This window comes from Alligator mississippiensis, chromosome 5 (assembly GCF_030867095.1).
Source record: "Alligator mississippiensis isolate rAllMis1 chromosome 5, rAllMis1, whole genome shotgun sequence".
Taxonomy (NCBI): domain Eukaryota; kingdom Metazoa; phylum Chordata; order Crocodylia; family Alligatoridae; genus Alligator; species Alligator mississippiensis.
The window spans coordinates 186,470,299-186,492,796 of NC_081828.1; the positions used below are offsets into that span (position 1 = coordinate 186,470,299).

The following is a 22,498-nucleotide window of genomic DNA, read 5'->3' on the forward strand; positions in this document are numbered from 1 at the left end:
CCTTACCATTGCCATTTGACACCTTGCTCCCTCTATGCTGCACTCTGTTGCACAGGTATGTTTGCTTTTCTCACCTCCTTATGATTATCAGCAAAGTTATTATGCAGGTCAGTTTTAAATGTACAGCTGAATATGACCCCAGATACGAGACGGTTTTCCCCTGCCAAACCTACGCTCTGTTATTTTTCAATTGCAAATCTATAACCAGCACTCCTTGTTTATGGATTTCTTTACTCAGATGTCTCAATTGCTTTACTGGTAACATAACAACCACTGTAGATCAGTACTGAAGCCTGCAGGCAGTTAGGTGGGTCAGGTATGTATATATGTACATATTCATTTCCAAAAAACAGCTGAAAAGGAACCCTACAACGGGAGCTGAATCTGGTGCAAGGAACATGCATCACCTACTTCTTTGATTGAATTCATGGCACTTCATGGTGAATGGGATATTTCTGGTGGTTGCTGGGCATATAAAGAGTCACAAAATTCATATCAGGAGCCCAACCCCTAATGAAGCTGCGGTAATAAAATACAAGAGGTTAGTTCTAGTTTACGTCTGTTGCTGGGTAATTTGGTTAAAGAGAAACCAACTCTGGCAAACACAGTGGAATCCAGATAGTTCATGAGGGCTTGCAGACCAGCTGGGAGGGTGATATACACCATTAGTAAACAGCCACGTGGGACTTCAGTGATGCTACACCTAACTGCTGCAGTTTTTATTTCAAAGGGCACCAATTCTCTGGTCAGCTATGCAGAACCACTGACATGCTGCAACTGAGTGGAGAAGCAGCACCTTTTGATGGAAAAGAAGCATCAAGCAGCTGCGTGGCTTATCCTTTATTTGGCAATGATACATGAATCACTCAAATATGACTGATCTGGCTTACATAAGAACTACCATTTACTGGGCCAGCCCATAGGTCCATCTTGCTGAGTATCCTGTGTCATACAGGGTGTCTGTACACAAGCCAGGAGGCTGCTCCGACACACTGTAATTACAGTGTGTCGGAGCAGACTCGATTAATCAAGTCTGCCAGAGCGTGGTAACTACTGCACTCCAGCCGGCCTCCGCATCTTGTTTTTCAGCATTCCTGGGCATCAAAATGACAACAGAGGTACTTTAGATAAAGCTTCCCTGCCACAATTTTGAAGCATGGGGTGCTGATACACGAGACACTCCAGGCATTTTAATTAGAGTAACTCCTGGATCCACACTAATTAAAGTGCCTCTTGCCACCTCCCATAATGCCCATAGTTGCAGAGAGTGGAGGCTGAAAGGGAGAGTGAACAGGGTATGTCCAGAGTTTTTCCCACTGTTTCTCTCTTACTTGTAGCCTCTAGCATTTAAAGTCTAGGAAGTTCTGATTCAGAGGCTGTGGCCCTAACTCCCAAACACAAGAGCTGCTGATGCCCCTTTTCTCCAAGAATTTGTCCAATCACTTTTTTGAATTTGGCTAAACTGTCAGCTTCCACAACCTCTGGTGGCAATAAGTTTCACATTTTAATTACATGCTGTGTGAAAATGAATTTCCTTTTGTTTGTTTTAAACTTACTACCTACTAGTTTTATTTTGTGAGCCCTAATTTTTATATTGTGAGAGATAGTAAAGAATAAATCCCTATTTACTTTCTCTTCACCATTTATTATTACATAAACCCTTATCATGTCCCCCAAGTGTCTCTTTTCTAAACTGAATAGGCCTAGCCTCGTTAGTCTCTCCTCATATGGAATCCCCTAAATACCACTAATCATCCTTGTTGCCCTTCTCTGTACCTTCTCTAGTTCCTCTCTGTATCCTTTCTGAAGTGTGAAAAGGTATGGGAACTGGGCACAGTATTCAAGGTATGAAAGCACCATGGATTTATAACAGGGCATAATGATGCTGTGTAAGGGAAGGGGGAGTGTCTGAGAGGATCCAGGTGTTCTGCACTATTATTATAAAGCCTTTGTGTCTCTTGTCATTTCTTGGCATGTCTGTGAGTATTTAAGAGCAGGTTTCTGGTGAAAGCCTGTTTCTTTGTGCAGTTAGCAGCTGGCACTGGACTGTTTAAAAAAAATCTCTTTCTGCTCATCTTTTAAAAACATGAGAGTCCCCAAGCACATAACTGGACAGTGCCTCATAGGATCTGTAATACGTGAACCTTGACCTGTGGAACTGAAATGAATCAGTCCTGTTGGAGATGTTTTTTGCCTACCCTCTGAAGTCACAATAAAAGTACTAGGAAGCAGACATACATCTTTGGCCTAAAACACACAGTTCTTATAGGTTGACTACATAAGAAACCAAAGTATTATGTGTCTTAGCGTTTGCCATTTCACCAGCAGTCTGTGCATCTGCCTGCCCACCTAAGCCCTTTGCATAAAAAAATTGCCAAAATAGCTATGCCAATTAGCAAGCTTAGAAAAAAAATCACACCTCTAACTGATATAGCCATGCCAGCAAAATCTTTGTGTGGATGCAGCAGCAAACATGTCCCTTTGAGTCCTTTCATTGCTATTGCTTATTCTTGTCTCAGTATAAACTGCAACAACACTAGTTTGCCAGCATATTTCTACCTGAATAGCCTTTCTAGTGCACACAAGGCAATAGGGGGTTATACCACTGCCTATCATGATTCATGTTGTTGTTTGTAGACCTTTCACATCTATAGCAATAACAAAGACCCTAATGGGCTTCCTGGAGTCTCTGACATATCTCCCTTTTCAGGTTAAAAGCCCTGCCTTGGGGTTTAGGTTGTAGCCACGTTGATCTAAGGACATAGGCAGACAAGGTTCTTTGGGTGAATCTGATATCTTTTATTAGACCAACTTAAATAGTTGGAAAACAATTATTGAGCAAGCTTTCGGGTTCAAAAACCCTTCGTCAGGCTAAGGAAGTTTCTACAGTTAGTGCGTGCTCTTCCTGGATAGCCAGGGGCTGGTCTGGTATGCATACAAGACAGGTAGTCAGTGAAAATGTAGATTGAGAAGTCAATGGGTGAGAGACAGGCTGGGGGGGAGGGGGGGAGAGAGAGAAGGGGGATGAGAGTGGAGAGAGACCTGGGGAGTCAGATGTCAGGCAGGTTATAATGTGTCATAAATCCAATGTCTATGTTTAGTCCATGATTTTTGGTATCCAGCAGGTTGATGAAGTGGAGCTTGTAGGCTCGTCTCTGGGAAGTGTTTTGTAAGTTTCCCTTGAGGATCAGGACTGAGAGATTGGAGAGAGAGTGGCCCTCCTGTGAGAAATGTGCCCCCACCAATAATTGGGTATTTCTGTCTTTGATAGATTTCCGGTGTGCATTCATTCTGGTGCGCAGTTGTTGTTTGATCTCTCCTACGTATTTTCCATCAGGGCGTTTGGTGCACTGGATGAGGTATATTACATTTCTGGAGGTGCAGCTGTAAGATGCAGGGATGCTGATGGCTCTGTTGTGGGGTGTAGTAATAGTGGGGGTGGTGGAGATGTGTTGGCAGGTTTTGCATTTCTTGTCCTGGCACGGTCTGGATCCTTTTGGTGTGTTCTGGGGTTGAGGAAGTTTGCTTCTGGTGATGAGGTTGGCGAGGTTTGGTGCTTGTTTGAAGGGTAGGATGGGTGGCTCTGGGAAGATCTCTTTAAGAATAGGGTCTCTTTCTAGTATGGGTTGCAATTTTTTGAGGATTTTCCATACAGGTTCAAGGGAGGGTTGATACGTCATAACCAGCGGTGTGCCATTTGTGGGGGGTTTTCTTCTGTACTGCAGCAGTTCTTCACATGGTATCCCGGTGGCTCTTTCAAATGTGCGATCTCTGTCTCTGGATGAGTGTCCTTGTTGGGTGAAAGCCTTTTTAAGATTGGTGAGGTGGCAATCCCGGGTGTTCTCTTCAGTGCAAATGCGGTGGGTGGTATCTGAGGGCTTGGCTGTATATCACAGCTTTTTTGGTGCGTTTAGGGTGATTGCTGGTTCTGTGCAGATATGTATGTTGGTCTGTGGGTTTCTTGTATAACGTGGTCTGGATTTTATCATTCTGGATACTGATCATCATGTCTAAAAAGGAGATGCTGGTGCTGGACTATTCTAGAGAAAGCTGGATGGAGGGATGGCGATTGTTGAATTTCTGATGGAACTCAATCAGAGATTGCAGGTTCTCAGTCCAAATGATGAAGATGTCATGAATATATCTTAAGTATAGCAAGGGTTTGATGGTGCAGTTCTTAAGGAAGTCTTCTTCCAGGTGGCTCATAAAAAGGTTGGCATTTTGTGGGGCCATTTTAGTGCCCATACCTGTTCCCATCATCTGGAGGAAGTGTTGGTTATTAAAAGTGAAATTGTTGTGTGTGAGGATGAAGTGTATAAGGTCAGTAATATCTTTGGGTCTGTATTCTGAGTTGTAATCTTGTTCCTGTAGATATGTAAGGCAGGCTTGGATGCCATCCTGGTGTGGGATGTTGGTATATAGGCTGGGAACATCCGTGGTGGCTAGGAGTGTGTTGCTGGGAAGGTGGTCTATGTTTTTAAATTTCCGTAGAAAGTCTTTAGTGTCTTGTACAAAACTTGCTCTGTGGGTGACGAGCGGTTTTAGGATTGATTCAACAAAATCTGATATTTCCTCAGTTAGGGTCCCATGGTTGGATATGATAGGGCTGCCAGGGTCCCCTTGTTTGTGGATTTTAGGGAGCAGGTAAAAAGTCCCCGGGTTAGGTAGTGGGGGGATCAAGGTCTGTGGGTTTTTTTGTAGTCTTGATGGAAATGATTTGATGGTATTGTTGAGTTTCTTGGTGAAAAGGGGAGTAGGATCTTCTTGTACTTCTTTGTAGTAGGTGGTGTCAGAGAGCTGTCTGTTGGCTTCCTTTATGTAATCTTCACAGTTTAGGATGACTATGGCTCCTCCTTTATCTGCTCGTTTTATTACTATTTGGTGGTTAGATCTTAGAGATTCTATGGCCTTTTTCTCTGGTAGAGAGAGGTTGTTATGGTGGTGTGTGTTGCTGATTATTTCATTGTTCATTCTTTCCCTGAAGCAGTTTATGTAGCGGTCAAGGTTAGGGTTTCGTCCACTGTGAGGTGTCCAATCTGATGTTCTTTGGGGTTTTTTGGCATTGATCTTTTCCTGAATGTTGTCAGAGGATGAGTTGTTGTTGGGAGTGGGTTCAGTTTGGTCGTGAAAATATTCCTTGAGGTGGAGGTGTCGGAAGAATTCTTCTAGTTCTCCACATTGAAGTATTTTATTAGGGTGTTTTTCTGGGCAGAAATTTAGGCCTTTAGAAAAGACAGATTTTTCAGTTTTGGTAAGTGTGTGTGTGGAGAGATTGATAATATTTGTGGGTTGGTTGCTGCTTTCAGTTTTATCAAGTCTGAGGTTGGACTGTTGTAGGGTGTTGGTGTTGTTCCTCTGATGGTTGTTTTGTGGCTGGGGAGCTTGTTCTTGGAATAATTTGTTCCATTTCTTCTTTTTATGTAGGATGAATGTTGTAGAAAGTTTTTCGTAGTCTCTTTGTATCAATTGTATATTGTTAGGGAAGATGATTGGATTGCTGTCTTTTAAGTTGCTGTAGTATATGGTGATTTCCTTCCTGAGTTGGTCTCTTTTGGAGTAGAGTAGGTGAAGTATACGATTTCTAATTTTCTCTGAAGTTCTTCTGCATAGCTGTGAAGCATATTTGGAGTTGTGTGTAGTAGTCAGGGGATTGTAGATGTTCTGCCTTGGGGTAGGGTTTTTTATTTTTTTAAAGGTGTACTCAATTCAGTTGGTAGTGCAGAAGTTTGGCTTTTTTGTTTTTTAACAAAGGATGCCAGTGTTGTATGGGGAAAAGGTCTCCAAAGTACAGCTGAAGCCAGGTGGGGATTTTGATAGACCCTTACATGGTGCTATGGAGGAGTGACATATGTTTCTCAACCCACTAGCTATAAAGCCAGAGATTTGCAGGCTCAGTGTGTGTCCAGCCTAGCTGAAGAATCCCTTATGTGGCTCCTACAGCTCCTCTGTACCATGAGAGAGACTGCAGACTCCAATCAACAGGGGAAAAAATAACAATTAATGTCCTTGTTGGAAGAGGAGAAGAAGAACAATATCCTTTAAATGTGTATTAATTAAGAGATCATTATGTGTAAATACAATTATAACAGATAAGAAAATGTGTTTTAGAAGCAATTGGTATGCAAATAAAATTATACAGTTCTCTTGTGGCTGCAACAAAAAATAGTCTTATCTAGATTCAGTGTTTCTTATTACTTAATTACCTCTCCAGACTTCCCCTATTTCTAGTAAAATGCCACTTGCGTGTGTTATTGTTTGTTTGATTATGATATGGGAGGGGGGTGGGGGTTAACCCTTGTCCTCATTCAGATCTTCAATCTATCTGAGACATCTGAAAAAAGGAATGTAATGTTAGATAGAAAAGTAACAGCAGTGATTTCTTGTATTCCTTTTTATTCAGATCTCCTTTATGCAAAAGACATTTGGGGACAGCTTTTTAAAGGTAGGTAGATATCTAGAGGTACAGTGAGTCACATAGGGCCACATTTTTAAGGAGTTTCCGATGCCCACGGTCTCACACAGGCATCTAGCAGGGCTTTCAGAAATGCCTAGCAGTGAGCTCTGATTAGTGTCATATGAGCATTAGATTTTTAGGCAGTGTGCTGCTCAGCATTGCGAGACCCAAGAGGCTTAGACAATGAAGCCCCAGTTTTCTAAAGTAACTTTGGGCTAAATCCACAAAAGGCATTAACAATGAGCATGCAGCACAGAATAAATGAATATTCATGCATTGTATATTAAATATTCATTGGAAAATATGCTTAAACCTAAATCAGGGCATATTTACATGTGCATTAATGCGCCATGCTTGCTGCTCAATAAGTTTAGTACCTGAATTAACAGGTACTAACTCAATTTGCAGAAACTGGTGCTTCTGAGCAGTAGAACGGGTGCACAGCCTTTTAGTGATGCTAATGCGCAGTAGACCGATTCTACTGCACATTATCATGGCTTTTGCCATGATGTGCTAATGTGCAGTATAATTAGTTTACTGCACATTTAGCATCTCGTGTAGATGCATCCTCATTGGAGCAGGGACTGGAACCAATGTCTCTCCTCTCCAGGCCCTGACCACTAGGTCACACAATCATGCTCCCTGCTGCTCACTCTCTCTAGCCTAATGCATTTTTAACTTTTCTTACAAATCAGGACAGCTTTAAGAGGCAAAACTGAGATAGATGCCCTCAAACCCCTAGACAGCCTATAGCCTAGCGGCTAAGGCATTCTACTGGGAGATGGGAAATGCACATTCAGATCCCTCTGGTAGGCCCACCAGCTTCAGTGGGTGTCCCAAATGAAACCCAGTCTAAAAGGGCTAAAAAAGACAGAGTTGTTAGATCAGCCTTTCCACTAACACTACTGCAGACCTAGGGTGGGATGCACAAAGTCAGGGACCTTGCTGATGGCAAGTTCCTTTTCTGAGTGGAATAGCAATGCTGGTAGTGGAAGAGTTTAGTCCATAAGGAATACGGAGTGCTGAATCAGGCCTTTGAATATTACTTTTTGTTCATTTCTGCTGCACCAACTTCTTAATATGGGAATCCCTGAGGACAGTAAGGACAACCAATTAGATTTAATATTCATACAAGTCTTAATCTATGCAGAGCTCTTAGAAAAGTCAGATGAAATTGGACTATGAAATCATTACTAAAACATGACAGCTACTTTTGATCAGATATTGTTTGTACAAAGTGCTTTAAAATAATTCTTTGAAATACCACTGTAGGCTCAAGCAGGAAATTCATTTCCACCCACTCAAGCCAGAACATACCAATGCAAACCAAATACCAGCACAGTATTAAGGAGCAACTTTGAACCCAGGTAATAAATCAGCAGCAGTTTTATCTTGTGCATGTTTTAATTAGTGATGTGTCACTTTTCACAATGGGAAAGAAAGAGGAACAGAGTTTTGGTGGTTTGAGGAATAGCATGTTTTTGTGTCCTGCTGCCTGAAGGAACTCCATAAACATGCCACATTTCATCTCTTTGGGCCCATCTCAGGGAGGAAGAAAATGTTAAATCATAAAGCAGTAGTGTGTGATTACCAATTAACGATTAAAAATACATCTAGGCAGAGTGAGCAGGAACAGAGCCTGGTAGGGTGAGTCTTGCTCCTAAGGAATGCCTTCCTGCCAAGAAAGAGGCACTCTATTATCAGGGAAATCAGTCTATCAAGGGGAGAGCAATTTCCCCCTGATTGGTGTGTGAAACATGACATCCACCAGCTCTTAAATCATTTATATTTTACTTTTTTATGATGCAATCGTGAATTAGCTCACTCTGCATTTGTAATTAGAGTGTGGAACAGATGGCCAGGGCTTAGTTCAGGGTGATAAATCCATTAAAATAACTTACAAGAAGCTGCTGCTACTGTGGCTGCTGCCAAGTAATTGTTCATTCAGATGCTTTGTTCAGGGTTTGTGCTTTGGCTGGAAGAAGGACTTTTAAAATTGTCAGTGCATTAAAGTGCCAGGGACAGGACTGAAGCAGGGAGGGGCATTTTAGGTGTCTCACAAATTTTTGCTGAATGCTTTAGCTGTTTTCAAAAAAGTTATTTGTGTAACCTGCATTATATAAGGGATGGGGGAGAAAGGAATAGCTGAAATAGCTTCTGCACACTGGCTGCCTGTGTGGATACTCTTATTCCACACGTGAATGCTTTTTTAGTCCACTTAAGAAGTGCATTAAGCTTAGCTGTACAAACACATTCTGAGTGCAGAATCAGAATGTCCACACACAGAGTTACTCAAGAATAGGTACTTTGCTTTAAATCCACCCTCTAGTTTATTTTTCAGTAAGGTCCCCATGGAGAAAAACCCATGGTATTTTATTACAATCAACTGAATTCCAGACCCAGATGCCAGCAGAGGGCTCCCGCTGAAGTTAGTAGAAGTTTTGATTTAATTTAGTGCATTACTTGACAATATGGCCCTTTTAAATACTGGTTGGGATGATCTTGTTTCTTACTATTAGGCTAGGGACACAAGTTACACATAAACTAGTTTAAGGTGCTCCTGCCTACCCCCTCTGCCTGTCGCCTAAGCCGTGGGCATGGCCTCTCAGGGAGTGCACTTGCACCCCCTACATGTTGCCACTGGTCTGTACTTAGCCTTAATGATTAGCAAAAGGGTTACTGAGCCATTATAAGTATTTTTCCCTCCACTATTATTTTTCTAACAAAAATGCAGAAAATATCCAGAATGAAACAAAGCCATGTACTTATTCCCTTTCCTGGGTGCCTTTAGGCACAACTGAAGCAACCTAATGTACAAATAACCATGAGTTAGTTTCTGAACAAAGTTTCTTCATTCTTCAAAATAGGAACATGGAAATCTGGTAGGGGCAGACTTGGCTGAAAGACTGCTGTGAAGAGTGCTGGTATTTGATAGAAGCTTTTTCATGATGTTTCTGCTTCTGTTCCCACCTATAGCTCAGAATAAAGATGTGCCAGAATAACTCCAATGGCTGGCTGGGATCCATTTCCAGCAGTGGAACTCAACCAGTGTTATGACAGTGTAGCTTGGCTATCATTTCCATACAGGAGTGCTGCTGTTCATCTCCTTCAGCCATTAGCAGATGGCTGAGGTTTTCTTGACTCTGTCTAAAAAGTGGGAGTCCTGCTACAGAGCTAAGTCAAGTCTATAGGTGGAAGGGAATGTTCCTTGCTAATGGCAACATGGAGTACCTTGAGGATATTTTGCATCTAAATGCAATAGTGAAGCAATATATCAGTTGGCCACATGCAGCAAGTAGGCCATCACAAAGACCGTGCACCTGGGAGATGAGACCAATCAAAACTGGCAGGTCTAATTCTGCAAGCAGAACTCCCCTATGCTGAGTTCTCATTGGCTTCACTGAGCATCCCTAATGTGAATGCTTTGCATATGTAGGACACCTCCTATAGAATCACATAACAAAAATGGCACCAGAAAAGCAAAAGCTAATAATACATACATGTGCATATAAAAGTATGTACTTCTATACATAATTCTGAAATAGTTCAAACCTAGGACTATATACTTAATTATCAAGCTGCTTAAATGGCCTGGCATTTGAAAGGGTTAATTTTGTTTCTGCATATCATATCTGCCTGGCTGACTGCTCAGCCTCTGCCAGCGTAGGCATTATGTGATGCTCTGCTTGTCCCTCAAGCTGCTGTTCAAGACAGGCTGAGCTAAGAAATGGTTAGAGCTCAAATAAATATTAGCAGAGCAGTCTGGACCATGAGCATCTCTCTTCTTCACCCGCCTACATACATGCTGCTGCATCTGCTTCAGCACAGAGTAGCACTACCAGAAAGGCGGGTCAGCTTCCTCCCCACCCCCTTGTTTAATGAGACCTTGCGCTTTTCATGAGTGACCCTTCCCTGGATGCAGGCTGTTTGCAGGCTGAAGCCTGACGTCACCTTAACAGCAAAGCAGTTAGACAACAATGCATAGAGATTTTACTTTAAAATTAACATAACATAGGGGAGATTTTAACTGCTGCTGCATGTACATCAGAAAGAAAAAACGAAAATCAAGTAACAGCCTAATTAGCTTTTGCGGAAGTCTATGGGAAGACATGCCAACCTGTTCTTAGCCTAGCTGCCTTGTCTGCTCTGTATTGTCACTGTGGGAAGTGGTAACAGAGGCACACTGGGACAATGATTTTATTTTTTAGCACTAAAGAGCTAAAAAATAAAATGCCTCCAACAGGGTGATTTTGTTTCCAAGCTGAGGAAGGCTTGTCACTATTGGTTCTATGGGGCCGTGGATCAAGCCTTTATTGAAAAGAATCTGGGCAAAGGAAGAAGATCAAGGATCTGATTTCCCCAGCCTTCCTTTGCCTGCACTGTGTTTGATCACTTCCACATGTGCTGTGCAAGGGCAAAGGAGGGGTAATCAGCTGCCATTTTGATTTGGTAGCATTTCACTCTGCTCAGAGGTGAATAACCCAGCACAGAACATGGCAATAGAAAACTGGGCCAAAAGTATAAGAATGAGTGGTGAATCTGAATTGTGCTTAGCTGTCCCTACTAGTATGTGCACCAGGAATGGTTAGGCAGCAGAACATAAAATACAAAGAAATGTTATTTCTCTTGCCCCTCCCCCCTACAGGATTAGCTGCCTGTTTTTCACATCCTGGACTGGAGTCCCCCTCCAGTGTGCTTTATGCAAGCAGCAAAGTGATTGATCCAGCCTGTCTAATTTCTCTCTGCCTGCAAATTGCTGTGCCTCTGAATAGCTAAAATGTACTAGTGGCAGAGAGGATATTGGCAGTTCATTTTTTATTGAATTTGTATTTTAGAACAACACCAGTTCAATCAATGTCAATTACATTAACATGTACATGTTGCAGGACTAATCACCTTCTTTATCCTCCCTCATTTCCAGAATACTTAAGGGAGAACTCCACTGATTAGTCAGTCTGCCTTAGGGACAACTGCAGCCTCAGTTCTAGGCCAGTAATGGAATTAGAATTCTTCATTTCTCTGATGAGGATGGTGTTGGTAGACCACATGCAGACCGAGGCTGTGCTGTGGTCTCTACTACAGAGTGTGTCACTTCTAAACCTCTCACTGGCATAGGGCAGACTCTTACCTGATCACCTGATCAGGAGCCCATTTCCAGGTTGCAGCTAAGGGCCTTGTTACACATTAATTTTAGGCAGCTCCTGGAGTTCTTAACCTCTGGATTGTCCACACATTAACACCAGAAACTAGTTTTAAGCACACTTTAGGCATCTTAAAGTTAACCTCTACAGGGCAGGTTTCTCTCTCATCCCTGTTACCCAGCTTATGCTCCATTGCTGCATGGCCACTCCCCATAGATATGCCACCCAAGTTGCAGTCCTTAAGCATCCCAGGATGCAGTATCCTTTCCCTGACCCTTCTGTTCTGTGCGGGCAAACTTTCAGTTTCTACCTCCTGAACTCTACTGTTGAGGGGGCAGTTCTGACACCAAGCCAACTACCACCCCCAGGGGTACAACCCTATGGAAACAGCTTGCAAAGCATATGCTAGCTAGCCAGGTCAGAGGGCATGGATGAGTCCAAGAGGGGTGAGTGGACAACAAGGTAGGGGGCTGGATTGAATGCCTGAAAGCTGGGGCTTCCTTCCTGGGACAGGGGCAGTAGCTCCCCCAAAAGTGCCTTCCCTCATCACTCCCACCTCCCAACCATCCCAGGAAGCATGACTATCACCCCCATCCACAACCCAATCCCAATATCTTAAAACATGAGACCTTTTTTTAATTTACTCCCTTTATTTCTTTTTAAATTCCTTTTTTTTTTCCTTCTATTTTATCCTTCAGTGAAAGGCTTCCTTCATTTCACCACTCATCTTCCACCCCCCCATTTCCTTACCCACCACCATCTCCTTAACTCTCCGCTTCCCAGCTTCATGTCCCTCCACCCCTTCCAGAACAGAAGTAGAAGCCTGTCCTGGCTCTCCAGCCCTGTAGTGGCAACTCACAGCTGTAGCTCCTAATTAGGCCCCTGCTCTCTCATCCTTTGGTGCAGTGGTTTTCAAACTGTGGTCAGCGGATCCCTGGGGGTCTGCAGATTATGTCTAAAGGTTCCATGAAATATGACTATGATTGATCAAAAGTATGTAAAGACCCACACTTACCATTGAAAGGGATCTGTACCTCCAGTTGAAAATTTTAGGGGTCTGCAAATGAAAGAAGATTGAAAACCATTGCTCTAGTGGTAAGTTACAGTTGTGCAGGCAGGGGACAGTCAACAAAGGGTTTTAGCCTTAAGATGTGACTGCTCCAAACTTGAGCTTGCACAAACACCGAAAAACAATTTGATCAGCTCAAAGTGTGATGTGTAATGAGGCCCTAAGTCACAGATATTTGGTGTACCTGGTGCTTACACAGGTATATACTATAGAGTGGGCAGGTTCTCCATCACCTTGCAGAGGGATGGGGAAAGGCTGAGTATAAACAGTTTGGGCTGGAGCATGATAAGAAACACCACCATGAAACATGCTTCACCCACAGGCTCTCACTTTGTGCACGCTGCGTGCCAAAGAAATGTTGTGTAACTGCTATTGGAGCAATGCTGGGTCTACTCAATGTGGCAAACCCAAGACGGAGAGCTAGAAAGCAGGACTGGGCACATGCCAAAAACATAAGAATGTAAAAAATGCCATGCAGGGTCAAACCACAGATCCATGTAGCCCAGTATCTTCTCTTTAGTGGTAGAGTGTGGATGCAAAGGGATGGGTACTTAAGCAGGGTATATCCAGAATATCCATCTCCCTGGACCTTCCAGCATTCAGAGACCTAGGAAGTCCTATATTTGAAGCTCCACCATATTAATTACTACATTGAATACCCACCAATATACCTATTCCCGATGAATTTGTGCAGTCCCCTCTTGAACCCAGTTATCAGCCTTCACATGTGACCTTATTTTTGCTCATGGTACAGGCAGAGTAGGAGAGAATGTGCGGGACTTGTATCCAGGGCAATGCTCCATTGCAGTGTGTGACTCGATGTGGACATGCCCTTTCTGTCCTTGTGCTTGGTACTCAAGCACTACCCCCCGTAGTGCCCTTGAAGAATGCTAGCCTCTCCAAAGAGGATCAAAGCTATGTCCCAGCACGCTGCTTACCATCCTGCAGGGTAGAGCAGCTCCAACAGGTGTGAATTTAAATGTCTCCATGAACTTTTCCTGGGGCATATGGCTCCACACATCACAGCTCACTGTACAATAAAGAAGCCCTTAATTAACAATATGGTTTCAGTGAGTGCTGAAAATCAAATGTGATCATTAACTAGACTTAGTCGCATCCTTCCTTCAGCACCAAGGTTTATGATTTCATGAACTTTGGCTCATGATTAGAAAGCAATTACTGGATTTGATAATGTGATGTGTTGGATGCCTTCGGCTTCCACTGAATTTACCATCTTGCAGGGCTTAGCATTCAGTGCAAAGGGGATGTGTCTTCCCAAGTTCTGAACATACAGCAATAAGATCTCAGTCTCAAATGTAACCTTTCTACTAGATGTGGTCTGAACAACAACTATCGCCTTACAGTATCTCTTTTAAACACAATCAAGTTATCTTTATTATTCAACAATTTTAAAATGGTTATTTTCATGTTATCTCAGCAATTATTAACCAACACCAAATCAGAAACAGAATTATGAAATGCAGCCAAAAGTAATAACTCCTAATCTGCTTGAATGATTCACTTGCAAATCCATTTTTTAATAATGGTCCAAGCCCTGCAAGCTGAAATACATATATGGTTGCAGAGAGATATTTAAGAGCATAGTTATTGTACTCACGATTACAAATCAAACACCTGTGTAAGCAAATAGCCAATTAGGTGTCTAAATTGCTCTTTACATGTATAATTGCCCAATCTGTACTCACCACTATGATCACAGATTTGGAAGGGACCTTGTAGATCATCTACTTAGACCTCTTGTACTCGTACAAGATTTGTGGTTTCTGCATCGTGCCAGACAAATGCTTGTCTAGCCTTTTCTTGAAAACTTCCAATGAAGTAGATTCCATAAAGAAGACAACTTGTTACAGTACCCTACTATTCTTAGTTAGAAAGGTTATTTTTAAGATTTAATCTAATCCTGCTTTCTATAATTTAAACCCATTGCCATGCATTCTCTCTGTGGCAAAAGAGATTTTTTCTCCAACTTCTTTTATGGCAGCCTTTAAAGTATTCAAAAACATTTATCATGTCATCTCCCCTTTAATCTTTTCTCTAAGATAAACATATCTAGTTCCTTCAGCCTTTCCTCACCTGGGTTCCCTTCTGACTGCTTATCATCTTTATTTTTCTCCTTTGGATCCTCTCCAGTTTCTCTAGCTTCTTTTTACAATGCAGTGTCCTCACCTGAACACAGTCAAGAGGACTAACCAGCACAAACACCTCCTGTATCCTGCATACAATGCTTCTACTAATGCAACCCAAAATTTTATTTTTTTAAGACAATCTAATTACTGACCCATGTTGTGCTGGGGGATCCACCACAATCCCCAGATCCTTCTTGGCAGTGCTACTGCAGTTATCCTCTATTCTGTATGTGTCCCTTCTTATTTTTTCTTCCCTGATACTGGTATTCACAAATGTAGGAGAACAAAAGTACATATTTGTGCACACAGTTATTGGGTTTATTTTTTTTAAATTACAAATTGTCTTCAGATAAACTTAGCAGTAAATGGCCTGACAAGGAATTTTAAACTGATCTCATTTTTTGTCTCCTAGTAAGAGGTGATTGAAATCTGTCAGGCTTGTCTTTTTATGGCCTACTCTGTGCACTGCTAATTTTAGTGCTATCTTTAATAGCAAAGATTAGACTTTTACATGTTCCTATGCAGATTACAGGAGGAAAGTCAGGAAAATTGACAGGCTATAATAGCTTTCTTTTCCTAGACTCTCCTCACTGTTACGTACCTGAGGGAACATGTACTGGCATACTCTTCACCCCCTTACAGGTAGTCTTTAAATGCCTTTACCTGCTTACCACAACAACCTAATTAATTTTCCCTTCATCTCCTAGTTTGGAGGGTAGAGTATTTTACCAAATTAAAAGCAGTGCCTTATCATATGTGTTAGATACTGGTGAGCCAATTCCAGTCTCATTCTTCTATTGAAGGCAAAAGGTATTGAGCCCATCTTTCTGAGGACAGGACTGAACCTGATAGAAGGCCTCCTGATTCCCTAGACCCTTCAGCTTTCTTAGTTTGCTAGAATTAAAGTGCTAAAATGGCCTAAATGTTCTCTTTTTAGTAGTTTGAAGATAATGCACATATACTGCTGTGTAGTCTCTAGTGTTTTTTACACTTCAACATAAAAATGCTTATTTCTGTTAAATGCCTGAAATTACAGCAGGGAACAAGCCTGTGGAAAATCCTGCTACTCATATTTAAGAGCATGGGGGTAGAGCTGCTAAGATATCCTGCTATGATTTCAGAAGCATGAGTTGAAGGCTTGTCCAGAAGGCTATCTGGTGATCCAGCTATAAACAGATACATGGTCATGTGCGGGAGAGTCAAAAACAGCCAGATATGATGTCAACCATATCACTCCTTTATGTGTTGGCTATAGAGACGTGCATGCCTTAACCACTCTAGCCCGATGGGCTGTACCTGCTAAGCTCAGGTAGTCACTGGACTTTTTGATATATATGGAGAAGGAGCTGTGCTCTTTGGACATCATTTCTTCTCAGACTGAGGGAGAGGGGAGGAAGGAGCCTGTGATATGAGAAACAAATATAAACAGCAGATGTGAGGAGCTTGAAGTGGATCTGAAAGCAAAGTAGCTTCTGACTCCAAAAGTCAGGGCTGTAGGGACCAAAGATTGGAGCATAGTGATGAGTCAAAACACAGGTCCAAACTCCACTCTGATTACATTGTAAATCTGTGGAGAGATTTATACCAGTTTAAATAGAATCAGAAGTCAACTAACAAACTGTATGAATGGCTGATTATGTGCATGCTGTGTTCTACCACATTTCCTACCTATGCCCTAAGCAGTACAGACTAGATGAAAACAAGACACAACTGCAAGAACCTTCTCTTATGGTGATTTACCTGATCAAAACTAGCTTAGCTTTTAAGGCAATTGCCAATGAAAGAAGACACTGGTCATAAGTACCTGCTGCTTGTATTAGACACACAGCCATGCTCTCAATTTGTGCCAATTGCATGGTATAGATAAGGTATAGGGAACACACGTGATAGAACTGTGCATATGAACACAGGAGATTGGTTCCTACTGTGAAAATCAGACTCTTTAAAATCTTCCTTTGCCATGTCTGTTTGATGGGTTTCTATGTTTATTAAACTTGTCCTCAGATTGCAAAGTCAATTTTGGATCTTAAAAGAAAATAGGAAGATGAAGAAATAGATTATGAATTGTGTAGGTAGCTAAATAATTAACAGAAGTTGGAATTACTTGCAGGAAAACTATATATGGTTTTATAGGGGAGATTTCTGGAGTAATATCTAGCCTCTACAGCTAAAAACATTAATATAAACACGTATAGCTGATATTTATATCAAAACACCTTAGTAGGACACCTAGGTATCTATCCCATTTTATAGATGAGGGAACCTAAAGAAATTAAATGATTGCCCAAGGTTAAATCAGAGGACTAGATTAAGTTTTCAAGAGCAGGTTAGATAGACACTTGGTTGGGGTGGTTTAGTCAGGAGTAATCCTGCCTTGAGCAGGGGGGTAAACTAAATGACCTCATGAGGTTCCTTATAGTCCTGCTTTCCTATGATTCACCATAAAGTCTATCCAGGCCTGTTCTGCTGAGCAGTTGATTAGAAAAGGGAACCTGTGTTGGTGAAAGGCCACTTCTCTGCAAGACAACTTGCAGGGGATCAGCACCACATACAGAAATGCAAAGTTAGTTTACACAGTTGGCATGGTCCTGGAGACTTGGGGCAGCATGTGTTTGTATACAAGTCTGTCACCCTTCAGAACCTTTTTTTTCAAATCTGACTTAGGCAGCAAGTTAAAATGGGTCTGGGCTCAGGCAGGCCTCTTGTGGTTGTTTTTATCACAAAACCACTGAACAACTGGCAGTTTCTACTTAGAACTAGTCTATAACTGCAACAATGTGATGTGGGGCATTGCAGGCCAAGAATAAAATGGTACAAGCAGGGAAGGGTGAAAAAAAAATAAAATTCAGCACAAATCATAGGATCACAGGGTTGGAAAGGACCAAGGATCAACCCCTAGATGGCCCTTAAGATCCATCTGGTCCAAGCCTCTCCACAAATGCAAGATTTACTATTCCTGGAGAGACAGATGCCTCTCTAGACTCTTCTCCTCCACTTCTTCCTGATTTGGTAGTCTACAGAGGACCCTCACCATAAAAATATAACTACTGCAATTTCTGCAGATCTGCTTTCTTCCTCTTGATCCTGGCAACCACAGCATAATTAAAATCATAGAAAATTAGGGTTGGAAGGACCTCAGGAGGTCATCTAGATCAACCCCCTGCTCAAAGCAGGACCATCCCCAACTAGATCATTCCAGCCAAGGCTTTGTCCAGCAGGGGTCTAAAAAACCTTGAAGAATGGGGAGTCCACAACCTCTCTGGGTAACCTGTTCTAGTGTTTTACAACCCTTCTAATGAGAAAATTCTTCTTAATATCTAACCTAAACTTCCCTTGCTACAACTTGAAACCCTCGCTCCTTGTTCTGTCATCTACCACCACTGAGAACAGCCTAGTTCCATCCTCTTTTGAACCCCGCTTCAGGTTGCTGAAGGCTGCTAGTAAACCCCCTTTGTCTTCTTTTCCCTAGACGAAATAAGCCCAGTTCCCTCAGCCTCTCCTCAGAAGTCATGTGCCGCAGCCCCATCACCATTTTTGTTGCCCTCCACTGGACTCTTTCCAATTTGCCCACGTCCTTGCTGTAGTAAGGGTCCCAAAACTAAACACAGTACTCCAGATGTAGCCTCACCAGTGCTGAATAGAAGGGAACAATCACTTCCCTTGATCTGCTGGCAACACTCCTACTAATGCAGCTCAATCTGCTATTAGCCATCTTGGCAACAAGGGCACACTGCTAGCTCATATTCAGCTTATTGTCCATTGTAACCGCCCGGCAGAGGCGATGCATAGGGGGTGCATGCGGATGCACCCGAGTGTGGTGGTGCACCCCCTATAAAAATGTGCCGTCAACACTGCCGGCAGCACCTGCAGGCAGTCGCTGCTCGCTACCCCGTCAACACTGCCAGTGGCATCTGTGGGTTGTCCACGATTGGTGCTGGCTGCCGCCAATGCTGTCAGTGGCACCTGTGGGTGGTCATCAATCCCTGGTCAGTGCTTAGCCGCCCCTCCCCCCGGCTGCCTGGTCTGCGGGAGCTCCCAGCTTACTGCCGCTGTGTTTTTGCCACCGCAGCCAGCACAGCTGTGTCTCCCCAGCCACCGGGGGCACGTGCCATTCATGCCCCCTAGGTCCTTTTCTGCAGAGCTGCTACACAGCCAATCAGCCCCCAACCTGTACCAGTGCATGGGATTGTTCTGTGCTAAGTGCAGGACTTTGCATGTGTCTGTGACAGGCTAGCTGGGAATGACCTAGCCCAGGGGTTTTGAAAGGGCAAAATATGATTGGAGGACTTGGGATTCCCTTTCCTCACCAATCTGGTAATGATTTGGCCCAGGGGTTTTGAAGGGGTAAAAGATGATTGGAGGACTTGGGATTCCCTTTCCTCACAAATCAGGCCCCAGAGATTCACCCCTCATGTCCCCTGATTCGCCCGTGGGTCACCTGGAGGGGGATAAAAAGGGCAGCACGGCTCACTCAGGGAGAGATCAGCAAGGGACCATGAGGAAGGAGCTGGCAAGAGCTGAGCTAGTGGGGGTGGAAGTAGCTGCCCCAGAAGAGCCTGAAGGAGGACCTGCAGGCAGCAGTTGGACCCTCAGCAGCACGGTGTGTGGCCGGCAGGAGAGGCTTCCTGCTTCAGCAAGGATCTGAGCAGTGACCTGAGGGGTTCCCAGCTCAGCTTCCAGCTCCTCCAATTGGAGACCAGGCAGCTCAGTGAGGCTGGGGCTCCAGGAAGGTCAAGACCCCTAGCAGCTTAGAGTAGTGTTAACACTGGTGGTTGTGTGGCAGTGTTTCTGCCTACAACATGGGAGATTCAAGTTCAAGTCCTAGCTTTGGTGATTTGGGGTGAGTGAACTAATAAGGAAAAATTCCTCTTGCAGTGGAAAGGGGCCATTGTGTTTTCCCCCTTTCTCCCCCTCCAGGTACCTAGGCCCTATATTTCTTTGTCCTTTGACATTTTGTATTTTGTGCCTTTTTTTATATTTCCCCAACCAGTATTGCTTGCTCTGCTGTTCGTGTTTTATATTTTGTTAACCCTGTCTTTTGTCAATGATTGTAAGTGTCTAACCTTTGTTGAATCCTGCCCCCTTGGGGCATTTTAGTATCCACTATACCCCCTGATTCTGTTTCCAGTATTGTTCCCTCGTTAAAAGGTATATGGTTAAGTCCCCAGTGGTGGTATGGCTCTGCTCTATAGAGGGAGGAGAATCCCTACATTTCCCACAGCGCTTGTGCTCCTGCTTTGATCCCTTCAATTGGAGAGGGGGTACCTTTTGGAGTACTGCCCAGGTTACATGTCCTTATTGAACCTCATGAGATTCCTTTTCGCTCAATCCTCCAATTTGTCTAGGTCACTGAATCCTAGCCCTACCCTCCATTGTATCTTACTTCTCCCCCTCGCCCCAGCTTGGTGTCATCTGCAAACTTGCTGAGGGTGGACTCTGTGCCATCTTCCAGGTTGTTGATGAAGACATTAAACAAAACCAGCCCCAGGACCAACCCCTGGGGCACTCCACTTGATACAGGCTGCCAACTACACATTGAGCCATTGATTACTATCCTCTGAGCCCAATGCTCCAGTCAGTTTTCTATTCACCTTACAGTCCATTCGTCCAGACCACACTTCCTTAGCTTGCCTGCAAGAATGTTGTGGGAGACCATATCAAAAGCCTTGCTAAAGTCAAAATATACCACATCCACTGATGAATCCACGCTGATGGTTCCTAATCACCTTCTTTTCCTACAAGTGCTTAGAAATGGATTCCTTGAGGAGCTGTTTCATGAGTTTTCCAGGGACTGAGGTGAAAATGACTGGTCTGTAGTTTCCAGGATCCTCCTTTTTCCCTTTCTTAAATATGGGCACTATGTTTGCCCCTTTCCCATCACCCAGGACCTCTTCTGATTGCCATGAGTTTTTAAAGATGATGGCCAGTGGCTTTGCAAATTCATCACCCAACTCCCTCAGCACCTGTGGGTACATCCCATCTGGTCTCATGGACTTGTATATGTCCAGCTTTTCTAAATAGTCCCTAACCTGTTCTTTTACCACTGTTAGCTGCTCGTCTTCTCCCCAAACTGTGGTAGTCTGGGAGCTGACCTTGGCTGTGAAGACTAAGGTGAAAAGGGCATTGAGCACTTCAGCCTCTTCTGCATCTTCTGTCACAAGGTTGCCTCCCCATTCAGTAAGGTACCCGCACCTGCCCTGATCCTCCTCTTGCTACTGACATACTTGTAGAAATGCTTCTTGTTACCCTTCACATCCCTGGCTCGAGGCAACTCCAATTGGGCTTTGGCCTTCCTGACTTCATCCTTGCATGCTCAAGCAATGCTCTTATACTCTTCCCAATTACTTGTCCAAGTTTCCACTTCTTATAAGTGATTTAGTTTACTGAAGAGTTCCCTGCTAAGCCAAGCTGGTCTTCTGCCATACTTGCTAGTCTTCCTGCGCATCGGGATGGTTTGTTCCTGCATTCTCAGTAAGGCTTCTTTTGAGTACAGCCAGCTCTCCTCCTCAGTCTGGCTTGCCCAGGGATCCTGCCCATGAGGTCCCTGAGCAAGTTGAATTCTGCTTTTCTGAAGTCCAGGGTCCTTACTCTGCTGCTCTTCATCCTTCCTTTCCTCAGAATCCTAAATTCAGTCATCTTGTGGTCACCACTGCCCAAGTTGCCATCCACTAGTAACTAATACACTCCCCACCAATTCATCCCTGTTTGTGTGCAGCAGGTCAAAAAGAGCATGGTCCTTAGTTGGCTGCTCCAGCACTTGCACCAGGAGGATGTCCCCACCACTCTCCAAAAACTTCCTGAATTGCCGGGTATGTTTATGTTAATTCCTAACATAAATACAGTATCACCTTCTTTTCCCCAAAACCTAGCACTGCAAAACAATGAACACCCCTCAGCACTGATACTCTAGTCATGGCAGTTACCCCAGGTTTCTGAAATGCCGATTAAGTCATAATTCTCTCTAGGTACTATGGCTTCCTTTCACCCTACGCCTTCCCCAGGCTCCTGCACCGACACATCTAAGAAACCTTGTGGTCTGTCTTGTTGCTCTTTCTTATGTATCTCTTTTGGCCATGTTGTGGTTCCTCTGCCCTTTTTCAAAACTATTCTTCTTCCAGGGGTGGACCCAGCGGGTCCTTTGAGTCCTGCTTCCCCCACACTTTAAAACCAACGGCCTGGCAGCAGGAGCATTTCTAGCCAGGCAGGGCTGAGCGAGCCGCTCGACTTCATGGCTCATTATGATCTTCCTGATCCCTTCCAAACTCTTCATCCCAGAGGTGTTACGGGAGGGGTCTTGTTTGCCATGCCCCCGACGCTCAACCAGCGCCTTTCTCCCGCAGCGCGCTCCCTGCTGCCGGTCGCCAAGCCCCGTCTCGGCCCCTGAAGCGGCTGCCTTTACCTCGGTCTAATGGCGGCCGCTGGCAGACGGTGTAACCCAGCCCTCAGTCCCTGGCCTGTCAGGAAAGCGTCCAGCTGATTTGTAAGTGGAGATGACACCTGAGCTGTTTGAGACGCCAGGAGCGCCGCGCCGCGCCACCCACAGCACGACGCACAAGCGCGGCCCGCCCGCAGGGGGCGTCGCCCCAGCTCAGTCCGTGCGCCCCGGGCAGCCGCATCGGCCCCGGCTGAGACACGAGGCGGGGCCCCAGCGCGCCCCTCCCCGGCCCGGCCCCAGGCGGCGCTGCGC

The 22,498-nt window shown here is 44.0% G+C and overlaps 1 protein-coding gene across 1 annotated transcript; it reads right to left on the reverse strand.

Annotated features, from left to right (window-relative positions):
• Positions 1-2,772: 2,772 nt before the first annotated feature.
• LOC109285748 (uncharacterized) lies at positions 2,773-22,493 on the reverse strand. Its single transcript, XM_059729076.1, has 4 exons — positions 22,211-22,493; positions 13,603-13,694; positions 12,611-12,652; positions 2,773-7,544 (listed from the first exon to the last, which is right to left on the reverse strand). Exon 4 carries the CDS (start codon positions 4,969-4,971, stop codon positions 4,036-4,038), a length of 936 nt encoding a protein of 311 aa, XP_059585059.1. The 5' UTR covers positions 4,972-7,544; positions 12,611-12,652; positions 13,603-13,694; positions 22,211-22,493; the 3' UTR covers positions 2,773-4,035.
• Positions 22,494-22,498: the final 5 nt, after the last annotated feature.

Excerpts from the sequence above, each read along its gene's own strand:
- LOC109285748 (XM_059729076.1), bottom strand. The coding sequence starts at position 4,971 with ATGAACAATGAAATAATCAGCAACACACACCACCATAACAACCTCTCT.